The sequence below is a fragment of the Melopsittacus undulatus genome, chromosome 6, assembly GCF_012275295.1.
Source record: "Melopsittacus undulatus isolate bMelUnd1 chromosome 6, bMelUnd1.mat.Z, whole genome shotgun sequence".
Lineage (NCBI taxonomy): Eukaryota > Metazoa > Chordata > Aves > Psittaciformes > Psittaculidae > Melopsittacus > Melopsittacus undulatus.
This window is the reverse complement of record NC_047532.1, coordinates 77,139,946-77,166,758: the sequence shown is the minus strand read 5'-3', so window position 1 is coordinate 77,166,758 and position 26,813 is coordinate 77,139,946. Positions and strand designations below refer to the sequence as shown.

The following is a 26,813-nucleotide window of genomic DNA, read 5'->3' as shown; positions in this document are numbered from 1 at the left end:
TGCAGTAGTCATCACTAGCCGGGATAGATCATAAAGCAATGCGTCTCCATGGACTTCATACACCTCGGAATGCCCTGAGAATCCATAACCCGGTCCTAAGCCATAGCAAGCTGCTGGCCTGTTCTATAGACAGCTCTCATCCTCCAACCGGCCACACGATGGCAGAAGAAGCAAAGAGCATCACAAAAAGAGGGGTTTTAACTAAAAGCAGCGCGGGCGTATTTGTGTGTCCTCAGATTAGTGGGGAGGCTGGCTCTGGCCTCTTATTAATCTACCTACCAAGCACTAAGGTCCAAAAGCTTCCGTTGCTGCCAATATTAAAGGTTTCGGGATTTAAACTGTCCTGTGAAAGAATGCAATGGACTCTCCCAAGTAGTGAGTAGCTCATAGCAATCCCTTAGGTCACTCTGAGTTAATGCCCTGGTTGGCAGACTATCAAGGAAAGCTTGTCTGATGGACCAGATAACTAGTTTCTGATGCTAATTGAAGTGATGTGTCCCAAGTGAGCTGTCTTGTGCAGAATTCCCCTCGGGATCTGCCCCTTGTGGTTCCTTTGCCACTGGGCAGGGCATATGTGGATGCAGGAGGCCCCTTTGGTACCCCCGTGTGTTATCTGCATGGGGATCAGCTGTCTGTGGCATTAAAAGGTGCGTTAAAAGCAGATTCCCATGTAAAAGACCTGAGAGCTGATGCAGTTGTTACTGAATCAGCAGCTGAATCACCCAGGCTGTTAGAGGATGTGAAAAGCCCAGTCAGGGCTCTTCTTGGTGGGGATGGTTTCTGCTGAGATAGGGGGTTTGCTGCCCTGAGGCCACTGTGTCAGCAGCTAAAGGGATGGTGACAGTGGCCTCGATTTCTCCAGTGAAATCCTGCCTTTGCTGTGCAGGATAAATAGGGAGATGGATGGATTTAAGCAGCCTGGTCCATGGAAGGAGCCTGGTTCTTGCTCTGGATGAGCAGGGGAGACCAGCTTCACCTGAGAGCTCCCTGGAAGAGAGGGAGGGATATGCTCTTCAATACCCTGGTCACAGGCATTGTTGGCAATGCATTAAAGATAATGAATGACCTGTTTGATGCTTAATTCTGTATCACAAGTGTTGCATTTTAGTTCTAATTCCAGCAAACCTCTATAAAAATAGGGACATCAGCATTCCAAACTAAACTGGATAGGGGCTGCAGCTTGTAAAGGTGAGGGATGAGGAGTAACTGCACCTCTAGGATCATACTGAAGGGCAAAGTGTAGCTGTTTTTCTTCTGTAGGTCAGGTAAGCCAGGCTGCCTTGGCAACAATGGGTGCCTGGCCACAAACAAAGGCTGTTGGCTCATCATCCATCACTGCTCTGTTCAACATGCAGGCAGGGAACACATCAGAGAACAACAGCTCCCTCTTCTAGCCACAACAGGCTCAATACAATCAGAAAAGTAACAAAAGAGCAGTGCCCCAGTCCTAAGTTTTAGTTCTCTGCTGCTGTTTTTGTGTGAGGAAGCCTGGAATTGAGCTGGTTGGGCATTATGTGAAGGTGTTGAACAATCCCCATTCATTATTTAGGATGTGTTCAAAAGCACTGAGCATTGTTTCCTGGTTTCCTCTGTTGTGGTTAGGCTTTTGTGTGGCAAGGTAAGGAGCAGTGCAGCTGCACAGGGAGAAGCGGAAGGGTTGCACTGACACACAGGTGGTGCTTCATAGAGCAAATGTGGTGGTTGGTGCCTTGGTCATGGAATCAGGGAATGGTTTGGGTTGGAAAGGAGCTTAAAGCTCATCCACTTCCAGTCCCAACACCTTCCACTGCAGCAGCTGCTCCAAGCCCCTGTGTCCAACCTGGCCTTGAACACTGCCAGGGATGGGGCAGCCACAGCTTTTCTGGGCACCCTGTGCCAGCACCTCAGCACCCTCACAGCAAATGTCTGTGGTGCTATTCTTGCTTTTAAGATGCCCAGTGAAAATCTCTGGTTTCAGGGTCTCTAGAAGCCCATAGCTGTCCTCTGGGCCCAGTCATGGTGCAATGAGGTGAGTTTGCTCAGTGTCCAGGGTGAAGCCTGCTTTCAAACTGGAGCGATGCTGGCTGCTGAAGTGGAAGTGGCTCCTGGTGTTGGGACTGAGCAGGCCTTTGTTTCCGACAGATCCCTGGGGCTGTTAGCAAGGGGAAGCACCAGGAAAACTCTCTACCCTGTGCTGTTACAGAGGATATTGCTACCGGAAATGCTGTTTTACCCTCATGCAATAGCAATGTCAAAAACACAACAGGATTTGTTAGGTTACATCTTCTCTTTCTCAATTCTGGTGGTTTATGTAGAAACATTTCCCTGCTCTGTACCCTCTGGACTGGGGAGATGCTCCCTTGAGGAAGTGCTGTTTCCACTAGTGTTATCCCAGCCTGGAGGCAAGAGGGATGTGGGTTTGGCCTGCATGTAGCCAAAAGGATGGGGACATTGAGAAGAGCTGATCAGCTCCTGTGCCCGGGTATTGTAAGCTGCTGCAGGATTGAGCCCGGACTTGCTCTTTGGCTGTTTACCCACCCAACGCTGTCCCTGCGGGATGTGCTCGTGGGGGATGCGCATGGAGCCTCCCGGGTCCAGTTTGCAGAGGGAAGAAGGAAACCCCTTCCCTGGTCACTCTGACTCGGGGACAGCGCTCCGAGGTGCTCGTGATGCTCGAGCATCGATGTGCTTTCGTGCCAGAGCGTTATCCCCTGGCACAGCGTTAAGGACCAGCCCGTACCCAGCGCTTTGAGGGGGTGCAGCGGGGCTGCCGCTGCCTCCATCCTTAGGACGAGCCCCGGGGGCTGTGCGGGCTCCCCCCGCCGGCCCCGTCCCGCACTACAGCTCCCAGCCTGCTCCGGGGCGGGCGGCGGCGGGACAAAAGCGGGGGCGCGGGGGAAGTGCCTGCAGCCGAGCGGGGCCGAGCGGGGCTGATCGGATCCGTTCCGTGCCGGGCTCTGCCGTGCGGTGCAGCGCGGCGGGGCTCCGCCACCATGGACCGAGCGGGGATGCGGCGGTGAGGGCGGCGGGGCCGGGCGCTGCCGCGATGCTCCGCCGCAGCCTCAGCCGCCTGGTGAGTGCGGGGCCCGGGCGGGAGGAGCTCGCTGTTGCCGTTGCCGTTTCCTGCTGGTGTTTCCCGGTTAGCGGTGGTTTTCTCGGGTGCCGGGGGGGGGTCGGGGCGCAGCGCTCCCGATGGGAGCCGCAGGGGAACCCCACGGCAGGGCCCCGCCGCGCTGCGGCTCCAACCGGGAACTTGCTGTTGCTGTCAGTGCCCGAGCCCTATTCTTTCGTTTCCCACCCCAGAACCTAGAGGAGGGCACGTGCCGGTGCCTGGAAGCGCGCACGCAACCCGCGGGTTTATCCCGGTGGGATGCAGGGCACTTCTAAGGGTGCTTCTCGCCGCTTTGCCACCCGGATACCTTAGAACCCTTCCCGGTGCCACATAAGCGACTGGGAGATTTCACCGTGACCTCATTGCTTGGCCTGAACTCTGTAATTACTCATTTTTTCCTCTCTTCCCATAGCAAGTGCGCTAATCCCGGTGTTCTGACAGCTCCTTCAGGAGCTCCTCTTTATTTACTGGTGTCATTTATTGTGCAGTGCGTGGTTCACAAAGTTCCTGGAGTTTATACACCAGGCGTGTGTTGTTAGAGCAGCAAAGGCACCCATGGAGGTTCAGGAGCTGTTCCCTGAGGCACATTGCACCTCTTGGCACCCCGTTACCTGCCAGAATAATGGGCTCTGCCTGCAAGGCCAGAACCCCTGGGAGATGCATTCCCATATCCACTTTTGGTGTGGAGCTGTTCGGGCTGGATTCCCAGCCTTCCTGAACAAGGGACTTTAATCTCATCCTTTAGTCTGGAGGTCTCTCTGCAGCAGTGCTGGAAGGGGGAAGAAATGGTTCAACTTCCCATTTGCAGGCTGTGTTTCTGTTGCAGGCTCTGGGTTAGCCCTGTGGAGAACACACCTACTGCAGCTACTGGTTTGCAGCCCTGGGGACAAATGGCTCTAATCTCAGTGCTCTGAGTTTCTGGCTTTGATGGCTTTCAGTTTACCTCTGCTTTGTGTTATGTGTTTCCTACCCCAGGAGGTGGTTGGGATGTGGAGCATCTCCTCTGAGTGCAGCTGAAAGTGTTGTTGAGGGGTTTTGGACCTTGTTTTCCACATACTGGCTTTGAGAGTGGCGTTTGGGCAGTTGAGCTGTGTTTGTTATCAAGGTGGTGCATGGGTCCCCCAGCCATGGGCAGATAGCAGCTTCCACTGTGCTGCAGAGGCTCTGCCCTGTCCCCAGCCTTGCAAGATCTTCCCGGAGCTTTGGATCTCTGCTCCTGCTCTGTGGAGGAGAGGACGACGCATGGTGTTCATCTGGATGGGTAGCACGGGCTTCAAGTGATGCTTGCCTTGCAGCAGTGGCATTGCCACTGCAGTTGTGTCCCATCCCTGGCAGTGTTCAAGGCCAGGTTGGACACAGGGGCTTGGAGCAGCTGCTGCAGTGGAAGGTGCCCCTGCCCCTGGCAGGGGTTGGAGCTGGAGGAGCTTTAAGGTCCCTTCAGCCCAAACCAGTCTGGGATTCTATGATTCTGTGTTATTAAAGGCTGCGGTTTATCTGACACTTAAGATCCCATAGGGCTACTTAGACTAACATTGTCACCTCTTCACTCTGGTCCCTGTCAGAGGCTCAAATACCAATGGGTATTAAACTGTTTTCAGATGTATTTCACAGCTTAGGGATGATGAACGTGCCTTGCCCTATCAACAAGACTGTTATGTGGTTCTCTTAGTCCCTCCCATAAGCTTCTTATCCTGGATAGAGTATGGAAGGGGATGTTAAAACAGGCAAGAAGGGCAGAGTGGTGTATATGGGGCTGCTTTGCTGCCCAGGGGTACAGCCTCATGCTCTCTGCAGAAACAAATTGGGTCCTGAACTTCTAATTGTACACTGCTGAAAATCATCCCTGCTGAAAGCAGAGCAGAGTTGGGATCGCTGTGGGGAGGAGGGATTGAATGGCCACAGGTAATCCACTTCCAGAACACACTGTCCACTTTGAAATACAACTTCAGTTCTTTACTGGAATGGAGTCTGCCATTGGAGTCTTATTTATAGTCTCATGCTCCTTGTATGGCTGTTGTGGGGAATGTTGTGGGAGTGCGTAGGAAAGTGCATTGGTGACGCAGGGAGTTTGTGTCAGTCTTCCTTTGTAGGATTTTGGGATGAGTGATACCCACTTCCAACCTCCCTTGGCAGGCACCTGGGAGCTGCTGGTCCCTGAGTCATGCCTTAAAGACAATGTGCCTTGTTTTCCCCTTAAGGATGAGTCACCTGGGTTTTTCCCAGAGGTAGGGGATGTGTGGCGTCCCTCAGGCCACAGCTGCACCGCAGATCTGCCGTGCTGAATCCAGCTGCTGGGAGAAGTAAGTGAGATACAACGGAAGAGAAATGTTGCTGATGGCCCCTGTTGTTTTCAGTTCTTCCTCTCATTTAGCTTGTATTTCAGCTGTCACCCTGATCAGTGCAGAAGCGATGGGGGCACCTATGGGTGCTGTCCCTCCTCTTGGGATGCCCCGTGTTGGCTAGCATCCTGCCTGTGTCTCTTGCTCTGTGGTCCTTGGGTGTTTTCCTCCTCTTGTTTAAAACCCAGGGTAACAACAAGCAGTCTATAATTGGGAGCAGGGATTGTTGTGTGTGTTTGTGCGGGTCTAACAGGACCTTTGTTGTGTTATTCCCTTTTATATTAACTACATCCGCTGGGGCCTGATCCTCTTTGCTGCCCATGCCACGGTAAATCCCTGGTGCTTAGCAAGTGCTGAGCTGCTGGCTCTCGAGAACACTGCCTGATACTGGGGGAAAGACGATGCCTTTTACATGGGCACATGGTGCTTGTCCCTGGGCTGGACCTCTGTTGTGACTTGGTGCCTTTACCTTGTCATGATGTTCCTTTACTGGTCTCCTGGGGTCTCCAGTTATGGGGGTACCCTGCGTTAGGTTGGTGCTGTGTGGTGTCCTCCATTAAGACTTAGCAGCTTCCCTGGGTCAGGACCTGTTCCTTGTTGTGCCCACTGGACACATTGCAGAGGAACAGTAAGGAATCACAGGGGGTTGCTTGGTGCAGCCCTAAAGCCTTTGTCCCATTACGACTCCTAATTTTGCATGCTCAGTGATTGCTTTCACTTGGAGCTTTTCCATATCGGGCTTATTTTACCTAATGTAAACAGTGTGTGAGCACCCTGAGGCAGGGTTGAGGGGATGGGCAGTCAAGGCTGGCTTTAATGTCATCTATGGGGGGGTCCCAGCCAGGCTCCCCTTGCTCTGCATCCCCTGCCTGTGGCCACTGTGCTGCCTCTGGAAGGGTTTCCATCATTGAAGTCATCCTGAGTGTCACAAATCTCCTTTCCAAACCCTTACCCTTCCCAGAATGGTGTGGGACTCATCCTGTGCCTGTGGATGGGGCTTATATATGCACAAGCGGTGCATGGTGTGGGATTTAGGGCTCCGTTGAGGCTTTGCTGTATTTCTGCAAGCCCAGCCTGTAGTTCCCCCATCCTCACATAGCAAGGGGAGAAAGGCTGGTGCTGTTGTGGAGAGGGTCTGGGTTGGGATGTCCCAGCCACCAGGCTGAGCCATAGGCAGGACCAGCACAGGGTGGTTTGTCCTCTTGTGTTACAGATGCTTTGTGTTGGAAGGGACCTCAAAGCTCACCCAGCTCCAACCCCTGCCACGGGCAGGGACACCTTCCACTGCAGCAGCTGCTCCAAGCCCCTGTGTCCAACCTGGCCTTGAACACTGCCAGGGATGGGGCAGCCACAACCTTGCTGGCCCCAAAGCTTTGGGGAGGAATAAAGGCAGGAGGAAGGTCTCAGAGAAGGTGTTTGTTGATCTAAGAGGTGTGTACCGGAGGCTGGGGAGGTGATTCAAGCCTGGGAAGGAGTGGGGCATGCAATGGAGCACTACAGGGCATGTCCTGCCTAGTGCTCTGCAGGAAAAGCACCCCCAACATTGGAGCACCCATTCAACCAGCAGCGCGATGAGAAATGGCCCAAAGTCCCTTATAGAAGGGAAATAAACTCCCTATTGGCTTTTGGGATGGGTGAGGAGGGGCAGTGGGAGAGCCCCAGGAGCGATGTTGGGAGATGTCTGAGCGCGGGGTTGGAGGAGATGCTGGTTTACCTCTCTCGTCTTTGGGTTTTGCAGCAATGTGTAATACAGTCTATTTTAGGACCCGGAGCACATCTGTGATTTTCTTTCAACGCTTGCCTTTTTATAGAGAGTGTGAACCAAACATGCCAGTGTGGTGACTGCAGTTCCCCTTCTAATAGGAACGAAGAGCATGGTAGGAGTTTGGAGCCCTTTCCCCCCCACACTCCAGCTATGTTAACACCTGGAGTGTGAGTCTCTACTCATATACCTTGTGCCTGGCTCCAGCTTGCGCCAGAAGCATTTTGTTTCCATTATGTGACCCAAACCTGCAGCAGCAAAAGCTGGGATTGAAGGGTCTTCGTTCTGCTTCCAAACCACTATGGATTTCAATGGAGTGACTTGTTTTCATGGCCGTTGCTTGGAATTTATGGTGTTTATTTAACCTGATAAGGACCAGTTCCCTTTTAGCAGCTTATGTGTGACCACAGAGACATCAGAGGCTCAAATGGGGAACCTGGAGCTGCAAAAGGCTGTTTGCTACTGCTGCAATCCCTCATGGATGCCCTTACCCTGGAAAATAGGGACATGGGGGTTGGAACTCAATGATCTTAAGGTTCTTTCCAACCCTAACCATCCTATGGGAGTTTCTCAGATCCCTGTACCCATCTCTCTAACCTTTCACAGCAGTGTCCTAACTGTAGCCTTATTCCCAGAAATAGCTCAACCATTTGGCTATAAATACATAAAAACTCAGACAAAAACCTCCTTTTCCCAGCACTGGACAAGCAGCTGCATGAAAGATTCATGTGTGTAGTTAAAGTTTGGAGAGGTTGGCTGTAAGGGGGGGATTGGAGAGCATCTTGGTCAACATTAATGGGAATGGGTCTGCCAGTTAAACTGTGCTGTGCAGTAATGCTTCCCAGTGGGGAGGAACACGTGTCTTGAGGCTGTGTCTTATTCATCACTCAGCATCATTTGTGCCTCCAGTTGCATAGAAGAGTAATAATGGTAGTGGGGGCTGTGTGGGGAAGGTCCAGAGCTGCAGCTGAAGGCATGGCAATCTGCTTTTAACAACCAAAACTGTCAAAGCAAACAGGCTGGCTATTAATAGCAAGCTTTTTCAGCTTTGCCCTCTGATTTCATCCTGTTGCCTTTGTTTGTGCACTTCCTACTTCTGAGTAAAACGGCTGCTTTCTGGCTGTGACCATTGATGTTCCTCTCTAAGGTAGGGGTTCTGTGTGAATACCAGTTAACAGCAGAGAGGCTGGAGTCTATTGTTGGAGTCTGTACAGCCAGGAGAAACCTTCACACCAAAGGTTAGTTTGTTGTTGTACCACTGGCAAGGTTGTAGCGACATCAGGATGGGTCCATGTGAGCATCCTCCTCCTGTGGTACCACGCTTTTTTGCATCACTTAACTTACGAGAGGTGTGCAACAGAAAAGCAACTCTAGCTGCTAATTCCTCGTGGTGTGGGACTTGTGTCCCCATGTGGGACTTTAACCCACTGTCCTTGTTGGTGGTGGACACAGGAACATGGGCATGGGGTGGCTGAGTGCAGCATGTTAACCCCTTTTGCCTTGCCCTGGCAGCATTTGGTTGGGGGTTTTCTAAGGGAGTTTCCTGTATGTATGCAGCTGTGTGTAGGAGGTGTGGTGTTGGGGCTGGAGGTGCTAGTTGAGGTTTTTTCCTGGTGTGTGCGTTTTGCAGCTTGATGGTGGCTTTGATGCCCTCTGCCCTGAAGTGTCCTCTGGTCCCCACTGAGCCCTGCCCAGGGAATGGGTGTAGACTATGGTAGGAGCATTGGCTGCTTTTGCCCTGTGCCCAACACAATCCCATGGGTGAGCTTAGAAAACACTTATCCATGGGTTTCAGAATTTAACTCTGCTCTCATTGTCCATCCCATGGCCATCTGTTCACCTGGAGTAGAGAAGGCTCCTGAAGGGGAGACCTGAGAGCAGCTCCAGTGCCTAAAGGGGTCTGCAGGAAAGCTGGAGAGGGGCTTGGGACAAGGGCCTGTAGGACAGTCCAAGGGGAACTGGCTTTAAGCTGCCAGAACAGGGGAGACTGTAATGAGCTCTTAGTCAGAAGCTCTTCCCTGGGAGGGTGCTGAGGCGCTGGCAGCAGGGTGGCGCCAGAGAAGCTGTGGCTGTGCCCCTATTTCCCTGGCAAGGGTCTATTTGGTATTTCCCTTTGTTAACCTGGGGGCTTTGCAGCTTTCTGTATGTGGTGGGGACCATGCAGAGGCTGATCCCAGCAGCTCAGGGTGCTGGGCTGTGGTTCTTTGCTGCCCGTATAATGAATCACTGTGTTGAGGAACCTCAGACTGCTGGGTGGCTGTATAGCAGTGATCTGTATGAAGGATGCTTCAGTGAGATGCTGTGCTCTGACTGTGTCCTGGGGACACGTGTGGTCAGAAAGTGTGTCCTGCTCATTGGAAATGTGTAGGGAACAGGGACACTGCTGCTGCATGTTGTGCTGATGACTATGAACCATTTGCTATTCTCTCCATAGTTTTGCTCGTCCTGGGTCTCCTGCACCCTTTTTGCTGGCTGGCTCTACAACTACAAGGCATCCCCTGTCACTGTCCAGTGTAACCATCACACTGCAGCGTGCTGAATTGCTTTGAATGATTCAATATCCCACCGTGACTTGTTCACTACTTGGTTACCATTTGATTTGGGCATTTAGATTTGGCTTTTTGCAGTAAACTTCACGCCAAGACTTGGAGCTGTTACATGGATTGCCATCACCTTACATGGTGAGGGTGGATGTTGGTACTCGACAGGCGGATGGGCATGCCTGTTTAAGCTTGGTTTGCTCAACTTGTAGCCTGGGGAAACATGAAACTTCCTGCTTTAAAAGGTCTCCTGCCTTTTCCCAGCTCATGCCTGGCTGCTGTGTCAGGAAAAGCCTGTTCTGCCCACAAGCTGCAGTGACTTCAATACATATATATGCATTAAATATACATGTATACAATATGTATGCATTAATTATGTATATGTGCAATATATATAGGTGCATTAAATACGTATTTTTGCATATGGGCTGTTTCTCGGGTGTAGCCAGAATCCGGGATGATTTGTAGAATCCAATAGCTTTAGTCATTCAGTTTGAGGTGCAATTCCAGCTGAAGCCAGTTTAATCTAAAGGCATGCCTGCTCTTGACACCCAGTTGTAATGGATAGCGGCTGTGGTTCAGAGATATTTATCCTGCTCTCCTTACTGAAAGCCTAATGCACTTAGTTCAGATCCGGCTGTTTGTAAAGGGCTCTTTCCTCTCCTCCTGCAGCAGAAAGGAGCTCTCATAGCCAGGTATTTTGAGAGCAAATCAGGCTCCTTGGTGTTTCTCACAACTCAGACAAGTTTCCTGTCAAGCTCCTTTGTGGCCTTGGATGAGTAATGCTTTGCTGTGTGCTTTTCCCTTGTGATTTCAGCTGAATTGTGCAGCATCTATAGGTGAAAGGGCCCTTGGGCTTGGTAATTCCTAGCTGTGTATTTTCAAAGGGGCAGCAAGCGGTCTTTGTGTCCTGCCTATCTTAAAGCACGCTGTATACCTTCATAAGTTGATATAAAGCTATTAAAGTGGGAAGCAGAGGCAACACTCACTTGGTAGATGTAATTTGTTTGCAGTATTGTGGCAGAGGCACTGATTTGCAAGCCAGAGGGATGCTATTTGTCTTGTTAAGGCTCTAGAAGAGCCGAGTAAGATGTGCAACAGGCCAGACTAGACTATTTGAAGCTGCTTTTTCCCTTTCTTTGGTATTGCAATCCAGGATCTTTCCAGCAGTAATAAATCCCAAGCACCACCAGGCTGCAGTGATGCTGGGCTCCATTGCCTGAGTCTCAGTTGGCTTAAAAGGGAAAAAATCATTATAAAATCTCACTGCTGGGAAGTTAAATGTAGGGAAAACACAAAATGCACTTTGTGAGCAGCCCTTGCACCTTTTGGGGTGATTTCTGGGGAATTCCTTCCCAGTGTTCACATGAAACCAAGCTGCCTGTAGTGCCCCGAGCACTGCATTAGGGCTGCACTGAGTGTACACACTCAGAGCAGGCTTTCTCTTATATGGGCTGCAAAGCCAAGCTTAGAATGCAATATTGATTGATTTCTTATGTTTTAGTGGTGTTTTGCGTGTCAGTCTCGTTCACTCTGAGTTGTGGATGGGTTTTAGTCCTATTTGTTTAGTTCTTACTCTTTTGCCCTTTCCTTCCAGCTTACCTTTTCTTATACATGTTTGCTGAGGGAGTGCACTAGAATTAGCTGTGATATCCAGAGGGCATCATCCTTGCATCAGCCAAATCAATACTCTTGAGCACATAGAATCAGCCACGTTGTAAAAGATCTTTAAGATCATCAAGCCTAACCTTTACCCCAGCACTGCCAAATCCACCACTAAACCATATCACTAAGACATTGTTTCTGTGGGGTGGTTTCCTCCTGGGCAGTTGAATGGATGGAAGTGGGACTTTCCACTTGACAAGTACCATTCCAGTAAGTGCAATGTGGGAAGATCAGATGTGCAAAGAGAGGAAATGTTGGGTTTGAGCTTGTCTTGTAGCTGTGAGAGTAGGAATGCCCTGATCCCAGTGTTTAGGGAAAACAGTGGATGGGGATGGCTGTGAGTCATCTCCTGGGATGCTGCCCTGTTCTGCAGCTGATGGACCACACTGAAACCCTTTGAGTACCAAGCTCAGCATCCCAGGGCTGTCCCAGACCTTGTCTCTATGTCCCTGTGGATAAGTGGATTTCCTTCCCACTGCAAAATGCAGTGCTGGTGTTGCTCAGTGCGGATGCTCGGTCAGCCTTGGGCAGGTTGTGCTTCACTGGGGCTGCTCTGCAGCCGCTTCTCCCAGCCTGGCAGGAACATGAGCCAAAAGGATTTCCTGAAGATAAACAGTTCTAGGCCACATGTGGAGGATTTCTGTCCTGAATGGGTGGGTTGCACTGATTCAGTGTCCTCATGTAACTGTGCCTGCAGCCCCATGGGTGAAACTGCTGGTTACTGCAGTATCCGGACATAAACTGCGCCCAGTGAGATCCATGGCTGATTTTGGATGTGGAGCAATGCGTGAAGTAGGTGATTTCTCCTTCTCTTCTGCCTTTTATCTCCTGCTACTTCTGTAAAGACATTGCTCTGCAGTAGAGCACAGGGTGGGTTAGAAAAATGCAGCTTTTTGGGTTTTTTCAGAGTTGAGAAACTTTACCTGAATGGAGGGGCTGGGACCTTGGGTGCCCATTGCAGTACTGGTGATGATCACCCCATGATGCTGGTGTGGGGCTCAGTCATCTCATGATGCCTGGACCTGCCCTTCCATCTCTCTGGGTATGTGGGAAGTAGGACATCCTCCCTGCAGAAAGCTTTACCTGGAGGATATAAGTTGGGCAGCCCTGGGTACCAGCTTCTGGGCTGCTGCAGTGATGGTATCTGAAGCATCTACCCCTGTTGGGGGGCATCCTTGTTTCCGTAAGGAAAGGGAGGAAACTGCTTTGGGAAATGGGTTCCTTGCTGGTCATTCGTTAGCCTGCTCTGAAATGATGAAAAACCTTAAAAAGGGGCAAAACGCTTGTAGGAGGCAGAGGTCAGAGTAAAGCCTGGCTGGGCTGGGATGCACAACATGGTATTTAAGGGTGCATTTTTGTTTCCATAACTGAAGAGCTAAGGCTTTGGAGGACCATAAAGCAACGGGAAAACCATCAAATTACAGCTCTGCTGGCCGATGCGAGCTGGACAACTGCAAACTGGGAGGGTTTTTTTCCAGTTAGCTCTTATTTTAGCTTTTGTCAGGGCAAATCACTGCTCTGCAGAGCTTGTGCCCTGCTAAAATAGCTGCCGATGAGCAGACATATGCGCACAGCTTGAGCAGGAGGTTCAGAGATGGGAAGACCTCGTTGTATTTGCTTTGTGACCTCTGCAAAACATTTGGCTCTCGTTCAATGTCCTTTTTCAGTTCTCAAGTTTGAAGTGTTCCTCTGAGCCTAAATTCTCAATGCTGGCAGCGCGCTGGTTGGACTTTTCCTTTGGACTGCCAAGAATAAAAGCCCTCTGCCTGTATTCCAGGATGAGCAAAGGGGGAAAAAAGAGCTGAGATCCTGAAAACTTCCAGAGGTTGGATGGTTTGAGGCGGGAGCAAGAGATATCCCATAAGCCAGCCACACTGAAATGATGCTGTCCCAGAAGATGGCAGCTGGCTTTGGTGTATGGCTTTCTGCATCGTGTGTGAACCTGACAGCAAACAGAAGCTATGATCTATATGGAGAGGGCTGGACCATGCTGTAAATGTGTTATCTAGGGAAAGAAACTTGTATTTCCTCTCTCCACCCTTCCTAAAACTTTCAAGTAGCCCTTTCCCCTGTTCCTCCACCCTGCCCTGTCTGTCTCTGTTTTTATCAGTGCCTTTATTTGTCCAAGTCAGCTTTTCCAGGAAACTCAGCCTGGTTGGGCTCTGCTGTTCTCCAGCCCATCGTCCTTGGTGAAGGTGACCTTCCTGCATGCCCATATGGTGAAACAGCACATCCTTGGGATGGAGGGGACATAGGGACAGGCTCTGGCCAGGGCCACTTAGGTCACTGGATGGACTAGGACTAGCATTAAGGATAGGGCAGTGTGGCTTGATAATGATGTGCTACACATCATCCATCATATTGTCATTTCCATTCGGACCAGGGATGAGGTCTGTGTGTTGAGCCCCATCATTTGTTGACCATGGCCTAAAGGACAAAGTCTTGGTCCTTGGTCCTTTCTTTTATTAATCCCAGAGAAGCTGTGGCTGCCCCATCCCTGGCAGAGTTCAAGGCCAGGTTGGACACAGGGGTTTGGAGCAGCTGCTGCAGTGGAAGGTGTCCCTGCCTGTGGCAGGGGTTGGAGCTGGAGGAGCTTTGAGGTCCCTTCAACCCAAACCATTCCATGATCTTCTCATGCATGGGACCTTTGGCTTTTGTGGCTGGAGCCAAACCCTTCATGTCCCTGAAGGCAACCCCCGGGCTGGGTGTGGAGTCAGTGACTGTGAGACTGCAGAGGCAGCAAACGGCAGCTTTGGTTGACGAGAAATGATGCCATTTATATCAGCAATGTTTATTCAGAGCAGCTTCCAGTGTGTGAAGGGGCCTACGAGGGTGCCAGAGAGGGATCCTTCATCAGGGACTGCAGTGACAGGACAAGGGGTGATGGGTTTGCACTGCAACACGAGCAGTTCGGTTGAGGAATGAGGCAGATTGTTCCCTGTGAGGGTGCTGAGGCGCTGGCACAGGGTGCCCAGGGAAGTGGTAAATGCTGCATCCCTGGCAATGTTCAAGTCCTGGTTGGACAGAGCCTTGGGAGCCATGCTCTGGTGTCAAGTGTCATTGCCCATGGCAGGGAGCTTGGAGCTAGAAGCTCTTGAAATCCTTTCCAACCCTAACTATCCTACAACTAAACTACAACTACAACTATCCTATAATTCTATGATTCTAAGAAAAATTTAGCAAACAACAAACAGAGCTGCTTACCCCTATCCTAACCTATAACCTATTGAAACCCCAACAACAGTAACTTACCCCTATCCTAACCTATAACCTATTGAAACCCCAACAACAGTAACTTACCCCTATCCTAACCTATAACCTATTGAAACCCCAACACCAGTAACTTACCCCTATCCTAACCTATAACCTATTGAAACCCCAACAACAGTAACTTACCCCTATCCTAACCTATAACCTATTGAAACCCCAACAACAGTAACTTACCCCTATCCTAACCTATAACCTATTGAAACCCCAACAACAGTAACTTACCCCTACACTAACCTATAACCTATTGAACCCCCAACAACAGTAACTTACCCCTATCCTAACCTATAACCTATTGAACCCCCAACAACAGTAACTTACCCCTACACTAACCTATAACCTATCCCTACTCTATGGCTGTTGCCATCTACCTACGCCTGCGTTTAGGTGCAGATGGGCCACCGGTGTCTGGGGTGGTTGCAGCACCAGACTCAGCACCACGCTGGCGTTTTCTCCTCCTGGTGCCCTGGACGCTGGGGTGCGGGGGGGCTGCAGTGGCTGCTCTCAGGCGCTCCATGGCGCTTTCTGCCATCCCCTGGATCCTCTCCAGGTTGGGGTAATCCCTCTGGAAGTAGGGATGGTAGTAGAAGAGCAGCTACAAAATGCAAAGGAGAGGAGTCAGTTGCCATCGGTGCAAGGAGGAGAGAGACAGAGATGTGGGAAGTAGCATCTGCATCGCAAAAGGCAAACTGGGGTGTTCAACAGGACTTTCTGGGGCCTTTTAAAGCTCAGGTGTTTGGGCTGAATGCAATGTTAGGGTAGAGTTTTGGTCAGTCATAAGCACCCTTGTGTTTCCAGGTGCTGGGAGCAGAGAAAGAAGTGCAGGGTCTTCAAAAGCCTAAAATCCAATGGAGAAACCCAAACAGGTCTCGTTTTAGAGCACCTGAGTGTGGAATGGGCCCGTTGTCAATAATGGTGTTGCTGCCGTGTATCTTGTCAGCATTGAGCAGCTGCCACAAGATGATTGAGGGCTCTTTTGTGTGCAGAGGAACCAACGTACCTGCCCCGGAGCAGGTCCTGCTGCTGCCGCCACTGCCTGCAGCTCGCTGATGGACATGGATATCTCCATGTCCTCCTCCATCCTGCAGAATCCATGCAGGTGGAGGCGGTCGAGGAACTCATTCATGTTGTCGGCCTTCAGGACCCTGCGCGCTCCCCTCTTGCTAAGAACTTCCCTTTCGAAGAGGTTATCTGCGATAACCACGCAGCTCCCGTTGTTGCCCCACTGGATGGAGCGGACGTGGAAGCAGGAGATGAGCTTCCAGAGGGCAACGGGGAAGGAGTGGCCTGCAGAGGTCTCTGAAAGACAAAATTGCCTGGTCAGGTCCCAGGGTTCATCAGGCAAAGCCTGAAGGGAGTTTTCTTTTACGGGAGGTGGGTGGCAGCAGCCCAAGGTGCTCCCGTGTCACCTCTTCGAGGCATGGCCGACGCTGAGGATGCCTCCCCTGAGGACGGCTCCAGCACCGCTCGGTTCCGACTCCTGGCACCGAGTGTCCCCCGAGCAGCCAGGCTGGGTCCTGCTGCTCAGCAGACTGAAGGGCTGTGGCACCAGCAGCCCCTCAAGTTCTCCACTGTCACTGTGACATCAGTGTTCTGTGAGGGTTCTGTGATGGTTCCATGAGGGTTCCATGTGCGGTGCCCATCTCCTGGCAGCAGGCAGGGGAAGGCAGCAGAAGTTTCTAGAAAGCCTCATTGTCTTCTCCTGCAGAGAGCTGTTTAGAGCTGAGAAGTGAGCCCAACTGTATTTGCCTTTGGCCTGTGCTGCTGGGGCCCTGCTGCCTCCCGTTGGCCCTGGGAGCTGGTCCCCAAGGCAGGATGGGGAAGGCTGCAGCGTTGGGCATCAGAGTGCCCAGACCTCAAGTTTGTGCCTTGGGCACTTTCCCCCTGTGCAGAAATGCCCCAAGCCTCTTGTGTGCAGTAACCCTGCTGTGATCTCAGCAGCGCTGCTGCTGTTGCGGCTGTGCATGTGCTGGGTGATGCTCTCAGCTTTCAGCAGGGCTCCATGCTGCTCTGCAGGGTGAAGTCCAAGTGAAACACCACCTGCACTGATCCTGCATGTGAAATAAAGTGGTGCTCTGCACTCCTGTACCTTTCTGGGATGGGTTCCTCTGCTTTTCTTTGAGACAGAACCGTTAGACCCAAACCAGGACACTCAGTGATGTTCTCTCAGCCTTTTGAACGCTGTTACTCCAGTCTTGAGTTGAAGGAACTTGGCTGCAGGAACAGTTGTGTTGGCTGCAGGTTCTGAAGTTCATGGAGCCTGAGTTTAGAGCAGCTCCAGTGGCCAATGTGGCTATGGGAAACCTGGAGAGGGGCTTTGGCCAAGGGCCTGTAAGGGACAGGGCAAGGGGAATGGCTTGAAGCTGCCAGAACAGGGGAGACTGAGATGAGCTCTTAGGCAGAAGCTCTTCCCTGTGAGGGTGCTGAGGCGCTGGCACAGGGTGCCCAGAGAAGCTGTGGCTGCCCCATCCCTGGCAGTGTTCAAGGCCAGGTTGGACACAGGGGCTTGGAGCAGCTGCTGCAGTGGAAGGTGTCCCTGCCTGTGGCAGGGGTTGGAGCTGGAGGAGCTTTGAGGTCATCTTTAAGGTGCAGAGCAGCAGCCGAGCAGCCAGGCTGCTCCTGTGCTCCCCTGCCTTGCAGAGCAGGATGGGCAGAGCCTCTGACATTGACCTGGGAACTTTGGCTTTTGTGGCTGGAGCCAAACCCTTTAAGGTCCCTTTCAACTCAACCGATTCAATGTTTCTTTTGTTCTCTATTGACTCCCCTTTGCTCTTGCTTGTTGTTCTGCCTGGTCTGTGGCTCACATGGTTTTCTTCTGCTTAGGGATGAGGAGCAGAACTCTCCTCCGGTGGGAAATGAGTTTGGAGCTGTGCTCACCTTCATTTCTTCCTTTTGGACCTTAGGGCTCTTTGTATTTGAAGTGCAATGTTGTTTTTTCCCAGAGGACTGTGCGTGTTATTGACCCTTCCCTATAGGGGAGGGCACTTGAGTTGATCCCGATCGATGGCATTCTCTTTTCATCAGGACATCTGCCTAAAAATGTGGTCTCTGTGGGTAAGCATAGTCCAGGCTGCTAAATTATTAAGTCTTTACTTAGAGCATTGCTTGTACTTGCATAGAAACGACTAAGGATAAAGGGGAAAAGAAAGGTTGGCAGGAATCTAATTCAATTCAATAGATACTGGGTGGGCAACAAGGTCACTGTGCTGGGAGAGCCTTTTCCACAACAGCTTCTGGATGAGATGGTAAATTTATGGAGGCTTTTTAGCCTTGTGGATGCGTTTTCCGTGGTGGCTTTGCACTAAAGGAGCCGGGAGCTGGAACAGGCTGTGTTTGGAGGTGGTGTTATTTCTGCATGCTTGTTTGGTAAACCAGGTCGTCTTCTCGACTACTCTATGATAACTGGAGCAATACAGGAGTGATTTGACTTTAAACCATTCATGAGTTCTAAGCTGCGTAATGTGATTTAATCCTTCCCCTGCATCTATTTAATATAAGCTGTGATTTCATTGAAAGGGTTGAGCTTTGCACTTGTACTGTGTAATTATCTCTTGTTTTAGCAGATGACTCCTTTAAAATGCCTGTGGTTTGTATTAGGCCTTATTTCCCCTCTGTGTTATTTAGTGTTTACTTTGCGGCTTGGAGATATCTCCAACAAACATGAAAGGAGTTTCTTTTACTCAGTTTGTTGTGATTTAGGTGCTTTCTGAAACTGGAGTACACGGAATGATGGGGAGATGTCTTTTTCTGCCACTATATCCCTGGAAACGGGGCCAGCAGGTAGCACAGACATTTGTTTTCCATATGGAGGATATAATTAAACCCTGTGTTTTGTAGCTGCCCTAGAAATAGCCTGCTTCAAGTGGCTTCGTGTTAGCGGCGGCTGCAGAGCGCGGGTTCACCTCTCCTGTTGAACTCGGTCCCACTCCATTAATTTTTACCCAGGTTTGCTGGTTTTTACCCAGTTTTGCAGCTTCTCCTGAGCGCAGGTCCTGTGCCTGCTGCTGGGAAGGATTCCCAGAGATCTGGGGAAAGAGGAGCTTTTCCAGCCAGGAGCTGCTGTGCTTGGGCAGGACATCCCTGTGGGAGAAGGGCACAGATGGGAAAGGGGCATGAAAAGAGGCTTGTCGAAGCTCAGGCAAAGAACCTGGGGAGTGGTGTGGGCTGTGGATATAATTTTGCCATCTCTGTGTAATGCTCCAGCAACTTCAAGTCATAAATGATGCTGGGTCATTAGCTGCAGTCATTGGCTTTTATAGCCTTGATCTGATGCCCTTCAAATTGTACCTGTTCTGACTCCTCCAGAAAAGCTTATACCAAAATGCCAAGCCTCAATTGACCTATTGATGTGTTTTGATGGGTTTTTTAAATGTGGGCAAGGTACAAAAGCATTATCCCGTATGCCCTCTTTTCAGAACTGCTGCTTTGGGCAAAAAGTGAGCTTTATACCAAGTTGAAAGGAGAGGGAAGTTGGGTTACATGGAGCTATTTAACAGGAATATGTTCTGTACCTGGATTTCTCCATGGCATGAGGAGGGATGTAGCACAGCAGCACTCTGCCCTGCTGTGTGTACCTGCATCAGTGGTGATGATGCCGTTATTGGTTACTGCAGCCTGGGCACCTGGTCCTGCTCGAGGTGTGCAGTGAGGATTGATGGTGAGCTGCCAGCTCGAGAGGATGCTCCTGGCAGGGCAGCATCACTACCCTCATCTCTACCTCCTGTGATCTGTGTTTCACTCTCTGGGTGTTCTCTTCCAGCTGAGCTCCTTCAGGGGACATCTGGTTTGGATGTCCTCTTGGTGATTAACTCAATGATGGACTTGGTGGGATGCTGGGGCAGTGGAACAGGAGCCCTGAACTGAACCTTGAATCACTGCTTGTCTGGGGCTGTTCTCCAGGTGATGCAGGCAGGACAGTGGCTCTTCCCAAGAGCAACCTCCTCCTCTCCATCCTTTTGATTCGTGGGGTGTGTGGTGTCCCCTGGGGTGCTGTTGGGAGCTCATCTGGGTTATTAGGGCTCCCAACAGCACTCCCAGACCCTCCTGTGGGCAGTCTGACACTACTCATCCCTATAGATCGCTCTGGTCTCCCAGTGCTCCTGTGTACACCATGCTTGAGGCCCAGGGAGGTGATGCAGGTGTATGGGGGGAGCACAGTCCTGTTTTCCTCCAGTTATCCTTTTGGCAGGCTTGGCTCTAAACAGCAGAAGAATCTGGCTTTTGCTTGCACGAGCTGACCCTTGTGCTGTGGACCGTGGGCTTTATAAAACCCCGCAGGCAATGAGGCTGCTGTTTGAATTGGATCCAAGAAATATTTTCTTTCTTTCTTTCAATTTTTTTCTTCTTCTATCAGAATTAATTCTTTTTGAATGAAAAGCAGTTGGGAAAAGTCTCTAAATCCTCTCCCTGCTAATCTGCATGGGTTATGGTTTTCCCCAAAGCCTGGCAGTTACTCCCTAAATCTCGTCTTAGGTCTCCGCTGAGAGCTGTTATTAAGACTTAGCAATCTATTAGTGAGCTGTTGGAGGTGGGCTTGTCAAAGTAAGAGCTTTTAATTGCTGAGCTGAGCCAGCCCCTTGTGCGTGGCTGTGCCATGGTGGAGGGAATGGGGAGTGAAATGCCAGGAGAGGCGGTGGGAGTCTTGGGTAGACCAGAGAGTGAGGACTTGTCCCTGTGCTGGGAGTGCAGAGGGCTCCTGTGCACCATGGATCTTTGTGGGATGTGCTTCATAGAATCCCAGAATGGTTTGGGCTGGAAGGGACCTCAAAGCTCCTCCAGCTCCAACCCCTGCCACAGGCAGGGACACCTTCCACTGCAGCAGCTGCTCCAGGCCCCTGTGTCCAACCTGGCCTTGAACACTGCCAGGGATGGGGCAGCCACAGCTTCTCTGGGCACCCTGTGCCAGCGCCTCAGCACCCTCACAGGGAAGAGCTTCTGCCTAAGAGCTCATCTCAGTCTCCCCTGTTCTGGCAGCTTAAAGCCATTCCCCTTGGCCTGTCCCTACAGGCCCTTGTCCCAAGCCCCTCTCCAGGTTTCCTGCAGCCCCTTTAGGCACTGGAGCTGCTCTCAGGTCTCCCCTTCAGGAGCCTTTTCTTCTCCAGGCTGCCCCAGCCCAGCTCTCTCAGCCTGGCTCCAGAGCAGAGCTGCTCCAGCCCTCGCAGCAGCTCCATGGCCTCCCCTGCACTCGCTCCAGCAGCTCCATGTCCATAACTGAAGGGGAGTTGAGGGGTGAAAGCCCCAGGGCTTCACATCTCCCGGTTTTCCATGGCTATTTATGGATACTCTTGCAGAATGAATCCCTGTGTATGTTTTTCCAGGACTGTTTTAACAAGAACTCTGTTGCTCCCATGTCAATGCCTGTGTTGGGCAAACCCTCACCCTTCCCATCGCCCTGCTGGCAGCATGGCAGGGAAGCTCGCATTTCCTGCCCATGCCGGAGGGATGCCTGGGGATGTGATGGGGACTTCATGCTTGGGGACAGTCTGTCCTTGCTCCCTGGCACTGCCGTGGCATGGATGAATGGCTCTGGCTTTCACTCCCGGGGTGCCTGTTGGCAAGACCAATAGCTGCAATATCTTTAATGCAGCAGATACATCAGGGAACCTTTTTGGGGTGTAGTTTCTCTTTCAGATGTGCTGTTTGCTGCTGTGGGTAGTGGTGATGAGGCTGGGAGGGTGGTCAGCCTGTGCTGGGCTGGTGACGTTCCCTAACTGGGATCCAGATGTGCCCAGTCCATGTTTGGGAGAGCCAGATGTGCCCAGTGGAGATGGGAGCTGCCTGGGTGCTGGTGGCTGCTGCAGGCTCTGCATCCAGGATATGCAGGGACATGTTATGGGGCTGCAAGAAGCTTTTTTCTTCTGCTCTAAGCATCATCCCCTGGAGGCTTGAGGATGCTGTAGAGTGTAAAAGCACTGCTGTGATTAAAGGTGCTGCAGACATGGGTGGGGAGCCAGGGGAAGGAAGAGCTGCTGCTTCCTTTGGGCAGATCCCGCTCCTGGAGCAGCCGGATCCATTCAGTTGCTGCTGCTCCAGGTACACGGATAGGGCTGGTTTAGGTTTTTACCTTTTAATTTGTTTAGGCTTTTCCTTTTGGTGTTTTACCCTTTCCCAAGCATCGCTCCCAGGCCTTGCTTCTCAGCATGGCTTTTCAGAGCGCCTTTTCTCTAGCTGGGTTTCACTTGACAAGCTCCCTGCAGTGGGCCCTTTGGATGACCAGGATGCTGAGCCGGAGCCAGGGCTGAGCCCATGACGGGCAGCTGACACAGGGCAAGGATTTGGCATTTGTGGCACCTGCCCTGGTGGGGTTTCAAAGCAAACAAGCTCTAGGGTTGAAGATTAATGATTAAGTGGAGTATGAACAGTGTCCGCTGGTGCTTTAGCAGCTGTGTCGCCTGTTTATGCCCTTGAACCGTGAACAGTGACAAATCCTCTTATGTTCTAAAATCCACAACTCTAAGACCACCTTGGTTTGGCCTAAGATCACACTTTATAGGTGTTTTAAGGCCATGCTTTGTAACTTGAAGTTTGACCTTGCAATAGACTTCCTGGTGCCAGCTCTCCTCCCTTGGCTGTGAGCATCTGTGGCAGGGACATTTGTTGTATGCGAGGTGGAACCTGGACAGAATGAAAAGCTGGTTTTTAACCTATTGCACAGTTTTCTTGCTTTTCAAAGCAGGCTTTTCCAGTCCACAGAAAGCCTCGAGTGTGCTGGAAGCTGATGGAAACAGAGCCCATGGTGATGGGCTCCTGTAAAGCCACTTTGCTTCCCTTCTCAGGTTGTTCTGCTGCAGTTCCCCTTGTCCTTCCCCTGGTGCTGCAGGGCAGCAAACCCATGTTATCACTCACTGGTGACATCTCCTGCTTTAAAATACCCCCCCAGCAAGACAAGCAGGTGCTGCTGGCACTCCACATGTCTTTTGGGAGGCTTGGGATGTGAAACAGCTTTGTTAGTTCTGGTTTTATTTGAGATATTACAATAGCAGAAGTGCATCTTTTTTAAGGCTAAATCCCAGTTCTTTGAGCACCAGAGTGGTGTTGGGATATTTAGGGTGGACTTGAGGGTTTGACAGGAGAGCAAGCATAAAGGAGGGTGCAGTTTCCATTGTATCCCATGAGGTCCAGATTTAAAGCCTGTGTAGAGACCCAAGGGCTTTGCAGGTTGGATCTTGGAAGAAATGTGTAGCAAATAGATTATATTCCTTATGACTTAAAGTGCTTGGTCAAGATACATTCTCCTTTGAGAAGGAAAACTTGCCTGGCAGATGGGCACATCATGGAAGGTGTCCCTGCCCATGGGGGATCTTTAAGTTCCTTTCCAACCTAACCCATTCTGTGATCAGCTGCCCTGCATAGGGCAGGAGCACAGTGAACATGAGCAGTGACTTGCCCTGGTGGGATCAGTGACTGAGCAGGGATGGGGACCCCAGGTTATAGTCTCGGTGTTGTACTGGTTTTGCTTTAAGACCTTATGTGTGCTTCTGTTCCCCATCCTTTTGCTGGAGCAGAGGAGGGAACTTTTAGGGCTCCAGCCCCCTTATTTCCAGTGAACGCTGCGGTGCAGTCAGCTAGAAACCGTTAGTGCAAATATTTGACCTTTTTTTTGACCTAAAGGCTGATTTTCCCCCTTTCCTGTTGTCCCGCAGTGTGCTGGGGAGGAGAAGCGGGTCGGTACACGCACTGTGGTGGTCGGGCACCGGCCGGTTTCGGAAACAGATGCATACGTGGCACAGAAGTTCTGCGACAACAGGATCGTCTCCTCCAAGGTGAGCTTGTTCCCCATGTCCAGAGTAACTTAGGGACTCTGGATTCCTCAAGGATGGATGGCAGTGGAGCAGCCTGGTACATACCTTACACCACAGCTCCAGCCTCTCTATTGGTCTCTTTTTCTTCCTATCAATCCCAGTGGGGGTGTGTACAAGTTCCTTCTAGGCTGGATGAGAGCAAAGCACATGGACACATTGGGTTTATGGGGTTGGTTTGGTTTGATTTGGGTTTTCCTTTTAAATGTCTCTTAGCATTCCCTTTGGGAAGAGAGGACAGGTGAAGTGTGACACAGCATGAGATGCCAGCAGCTCAGATTTGCAGAAGGCAGTGGGGATGATATTTTATAAATGGATAGGAAAACACAATTCCCTTATTTCTTATTTTGTTCCATGGATTTTTTTTTCCTCTCCTGAGACAGGACAAAAATAACCATGCTCTGTTTATCCCTTGGGATGAAAGGGGAAACATTCAGACAGTATTAATGCAGCTTTTGTTTATGGTGGAGAGCTGCGATGACACCCATCTGCCTTCTGCTTAGCTTTTTCTTTCCATGACATTCATGAAGCTGTTTCAAAAGCTTCGAAGCCAATTTGAGGGAAATATCAAACAAGTGGCATCCCATATTGTCAACACAGCTGGATACAGATTATGTCGCTTAGATTCAGGATGCTCGGCATGCAGTCAGGCTTTGGTTTCATGTCCTTGAGCTGTAAGGGGGGGCTTTTCCTTCTCCTTTCCTTTTTTATACAGCTTGAATCTTATTTGTATTTATGTCTGTGCTGTCTCAGCTTATGCTGGGGAAAGGTTTGATGTGTAACCATCTTTAACTTGTGCCCCATTCCCATTGATGCTTCCCTGGCAGCCAAGAGGATCCTTCCTGTTTCAGTTCCCTCTCTGGCAATGCTTTGCTTTAGCACTAATTCTGCTTCTTCCCTGATTTATTCTTGAATGTAGTGTCCTTGCTGTTTTTTCTCCATTTGCATTTGCTTGGCATCGACTCTTCTTACCTGACCGGTCTTTTCTTATCAAATGGACACTGGTCTTGAGGCTTGGCTGCTTATTACTGCTTGAGGCAGACTGAAAGATCAGATATTGGACCCATTATCTTCCACGTTGTTCTTAAGTTCCACATGTTCTCCAAAGCAAATGATTCAGCAGCCTTCTTAAAATGATAATAAGCCACAATCTAATAACACATTTATGTGGGCAACAGGGCTTTCTTTTAATGGAAAGCAGCTCTAAGATGGCTTTTGGAATCGCAGCACTGTGCATTGCCTCTTCATGAAATCAGATCTACCTAGAAGCTGTCTGCTGAAACAGGACCTGGTTTTATCTTCCCTTCACCATCTCCAGCCATGTGCTTTGGGTTATTTTGACAGAAGAGAAATAGTTGCCTGCTTTAAAGCAAAGAAACAAAGCTGTGAGACACCTCCACTGTTTAAGGATCCAACAGAGAGGGCTGGGCCTGGATGTTGAAGCAGGAGCTCGGTGGTACCTATCATGCTCCCGATATTGAGCAGGGAGCTGCACCTTTCCCTGGAGCACACCAGACACCTCGCTGTGGTGCTCCTCACGGGGTTAAAGCACAAACCTCTTCCCTGTTCTGTGCAGATGCTTCCCCTTTTGTAGCTGTAGTGCCTTGGTCTGTTGGTGACCCCTCTCTCCCCACAGTACACCCTCTGGAACTTCCTCCCGAAGAACCTGTTCGAGCAGTTTAGAAGAATTGCCAACTTCTACTTCCTCATCATCTTCCTTGTGCAGGTAAGAGCTTTGCCAGGGCTGGGTTTCATGCACGCACAGCTTGAACAAGAACTGAGGTTTAGAACTGGCCATGGTGGTTAGAAAGAGATGTGTGGGCTCTTTTTCAGTTGGAAGCTGTGTTATAATTGAGGCACACCAAGCATTAAAGAATTGGGGACTGTCTGAGATGATGTTTGGCTGCTACAGTCAAAACAATCAAAAAGCTATGATAACTTTCAGTGTTGAGATCAGTCAACTGGTGACAATACATGTGATGTTACAGAATTAAGATCTAGTTTTTTGGTCACCTTTATTACTTCTGTTGTGTTTTCCCAAGTTACGTGGTACCTGTGTATTTTAGTTATAGGGAGTTTCCAAGGAAGCAGAAGAAACAGGCTATACGCAGGAAATTGCATAGCTTGAGCTTTGGGAAAGTGAAGCTGCTTTAGGGCTGAAGATAGGCATTAGAACACTACCCCAGCAAATTCAATGGCACTGTGGGGCTACAAAGCAGCCTGCTGTTAGATGGACTTATCTGGGGTTTGGTGCTTCATGTCTGGGGGTATCACTGTCTTCTAGGCTTTGTGTTTAAGAGATGAGTGTCTAAAGTGCTTTATCCTTGCAATAAAGAGTTATGATTTGTAGTCATTTCAGTGGCTGCTGCAGAGGGGGGATCCCAGGATAACAGCCATGGATGGCTCATCCTGGCAGTGTCACACGAAAGGCTGATCTACCCAGCATCATCTGGCTCGCCTCCATCTCCTGATTCCACTGGCGTTGCTCCATTTTGTCAGGCTGAATTTGTAATCTGCCTTGAACCCAAGCGATGCCCTGGAGTCGGGATGTCCTTTTTGTGTAGCTGGCCATTTAGTGATGCAGTATCACGTTTTATCTTCCACCCTTGGGCCGTGAAGAACATGGGATATTCATGTTTTATACTCCCAAAACCAGCTGTAGTTCATCTTCTTGCCCATTTTAAGCACAGGTTTATGTGGGTGAGAAGAGCCTGGCTTTTCCTCCTTGGTTTTACTCTGTGGGCACCTTTAAAATAAGGAAGCAACCCTCATGCTCTATTAGAGAAGCAATAAACCCAAGTGAACTAAACCCAACCTGACAGCACTAATACACTAGCTGCTGTATAGAGTAACCAACTGCCCCTGAGTGCTTGTTGTTCTGGGATGCCACTTGCCTTAAAAAAGCACTCAAGGCCACTCCATTCACTTAAAATACCAAGGGTTATACCTCGGTAAATGGCATCTATAGCTTAAATGTTGCTGCTTATCTTTAAATTAATGGAATTGCCCTATGTGCTGCATGAGAAGTTATCACAGTGCTTGGGGGTTGCTTGGTGCATCTGTTCTACCTGCTGCTGAAACCCTTTATCAAAATGGCTATTGCTCCTTGATTCCAAATGCAGCTCTTGTTTTAGAGAGAGGAAGTACAGGCATTAAACATAAAACACCTATACTGTGCTAACAAAGACAAAGCACTGACAATAGCACTTTGGTTCATCTACTGCAACACTCAAGGGAAACGGAGAGTAAGCTCCTGGTGGAAGAGGTTGGTTTGGAGTAAGCATAGTCCAAGTGTGTTTGTAGACAGACCAAACTGATGGCAGTAAGTTAATTTAGGAGGTGCCAGGGGTG

General features: G+C 50.3%; 1 protein-coding gene across 2 annotated transcripts in view; it reads left to right on the top strand.

Annotated features, from left to right (window-relative positions):
• The first annotated feature begins 2,940 nt into the window (after window positions 1-2,940).
• ATP11C (ATPase phospholipid transporting 11C) overlaps window positions 2,941-26,813 on the top strand; it is a 59,461-nt gene continuing 35,588 nt past the window's right edge. For both annotated transcript variants that reach the window (XM_005148268.3, XM_031048236.2), the window contains exons 1-3: window positions 2,941-3,052; window positions 23,307-23,426; window positions 25,099-25,188. In XM_005148268.3, coding sequence (XP_005148325.1) covers window positions 3,026-3,052; window positions 23,307-23,426; window positions 25,099-25,188 — 237 coding nt within the window. In that variant the 5' untranslated portion in view covers window positions 2,941-3,025. The remainder of the gene's footprint in view (window positions 3,053-23,306; window positions 23,427-25,098; window positions 25,189-26,813) is intronic.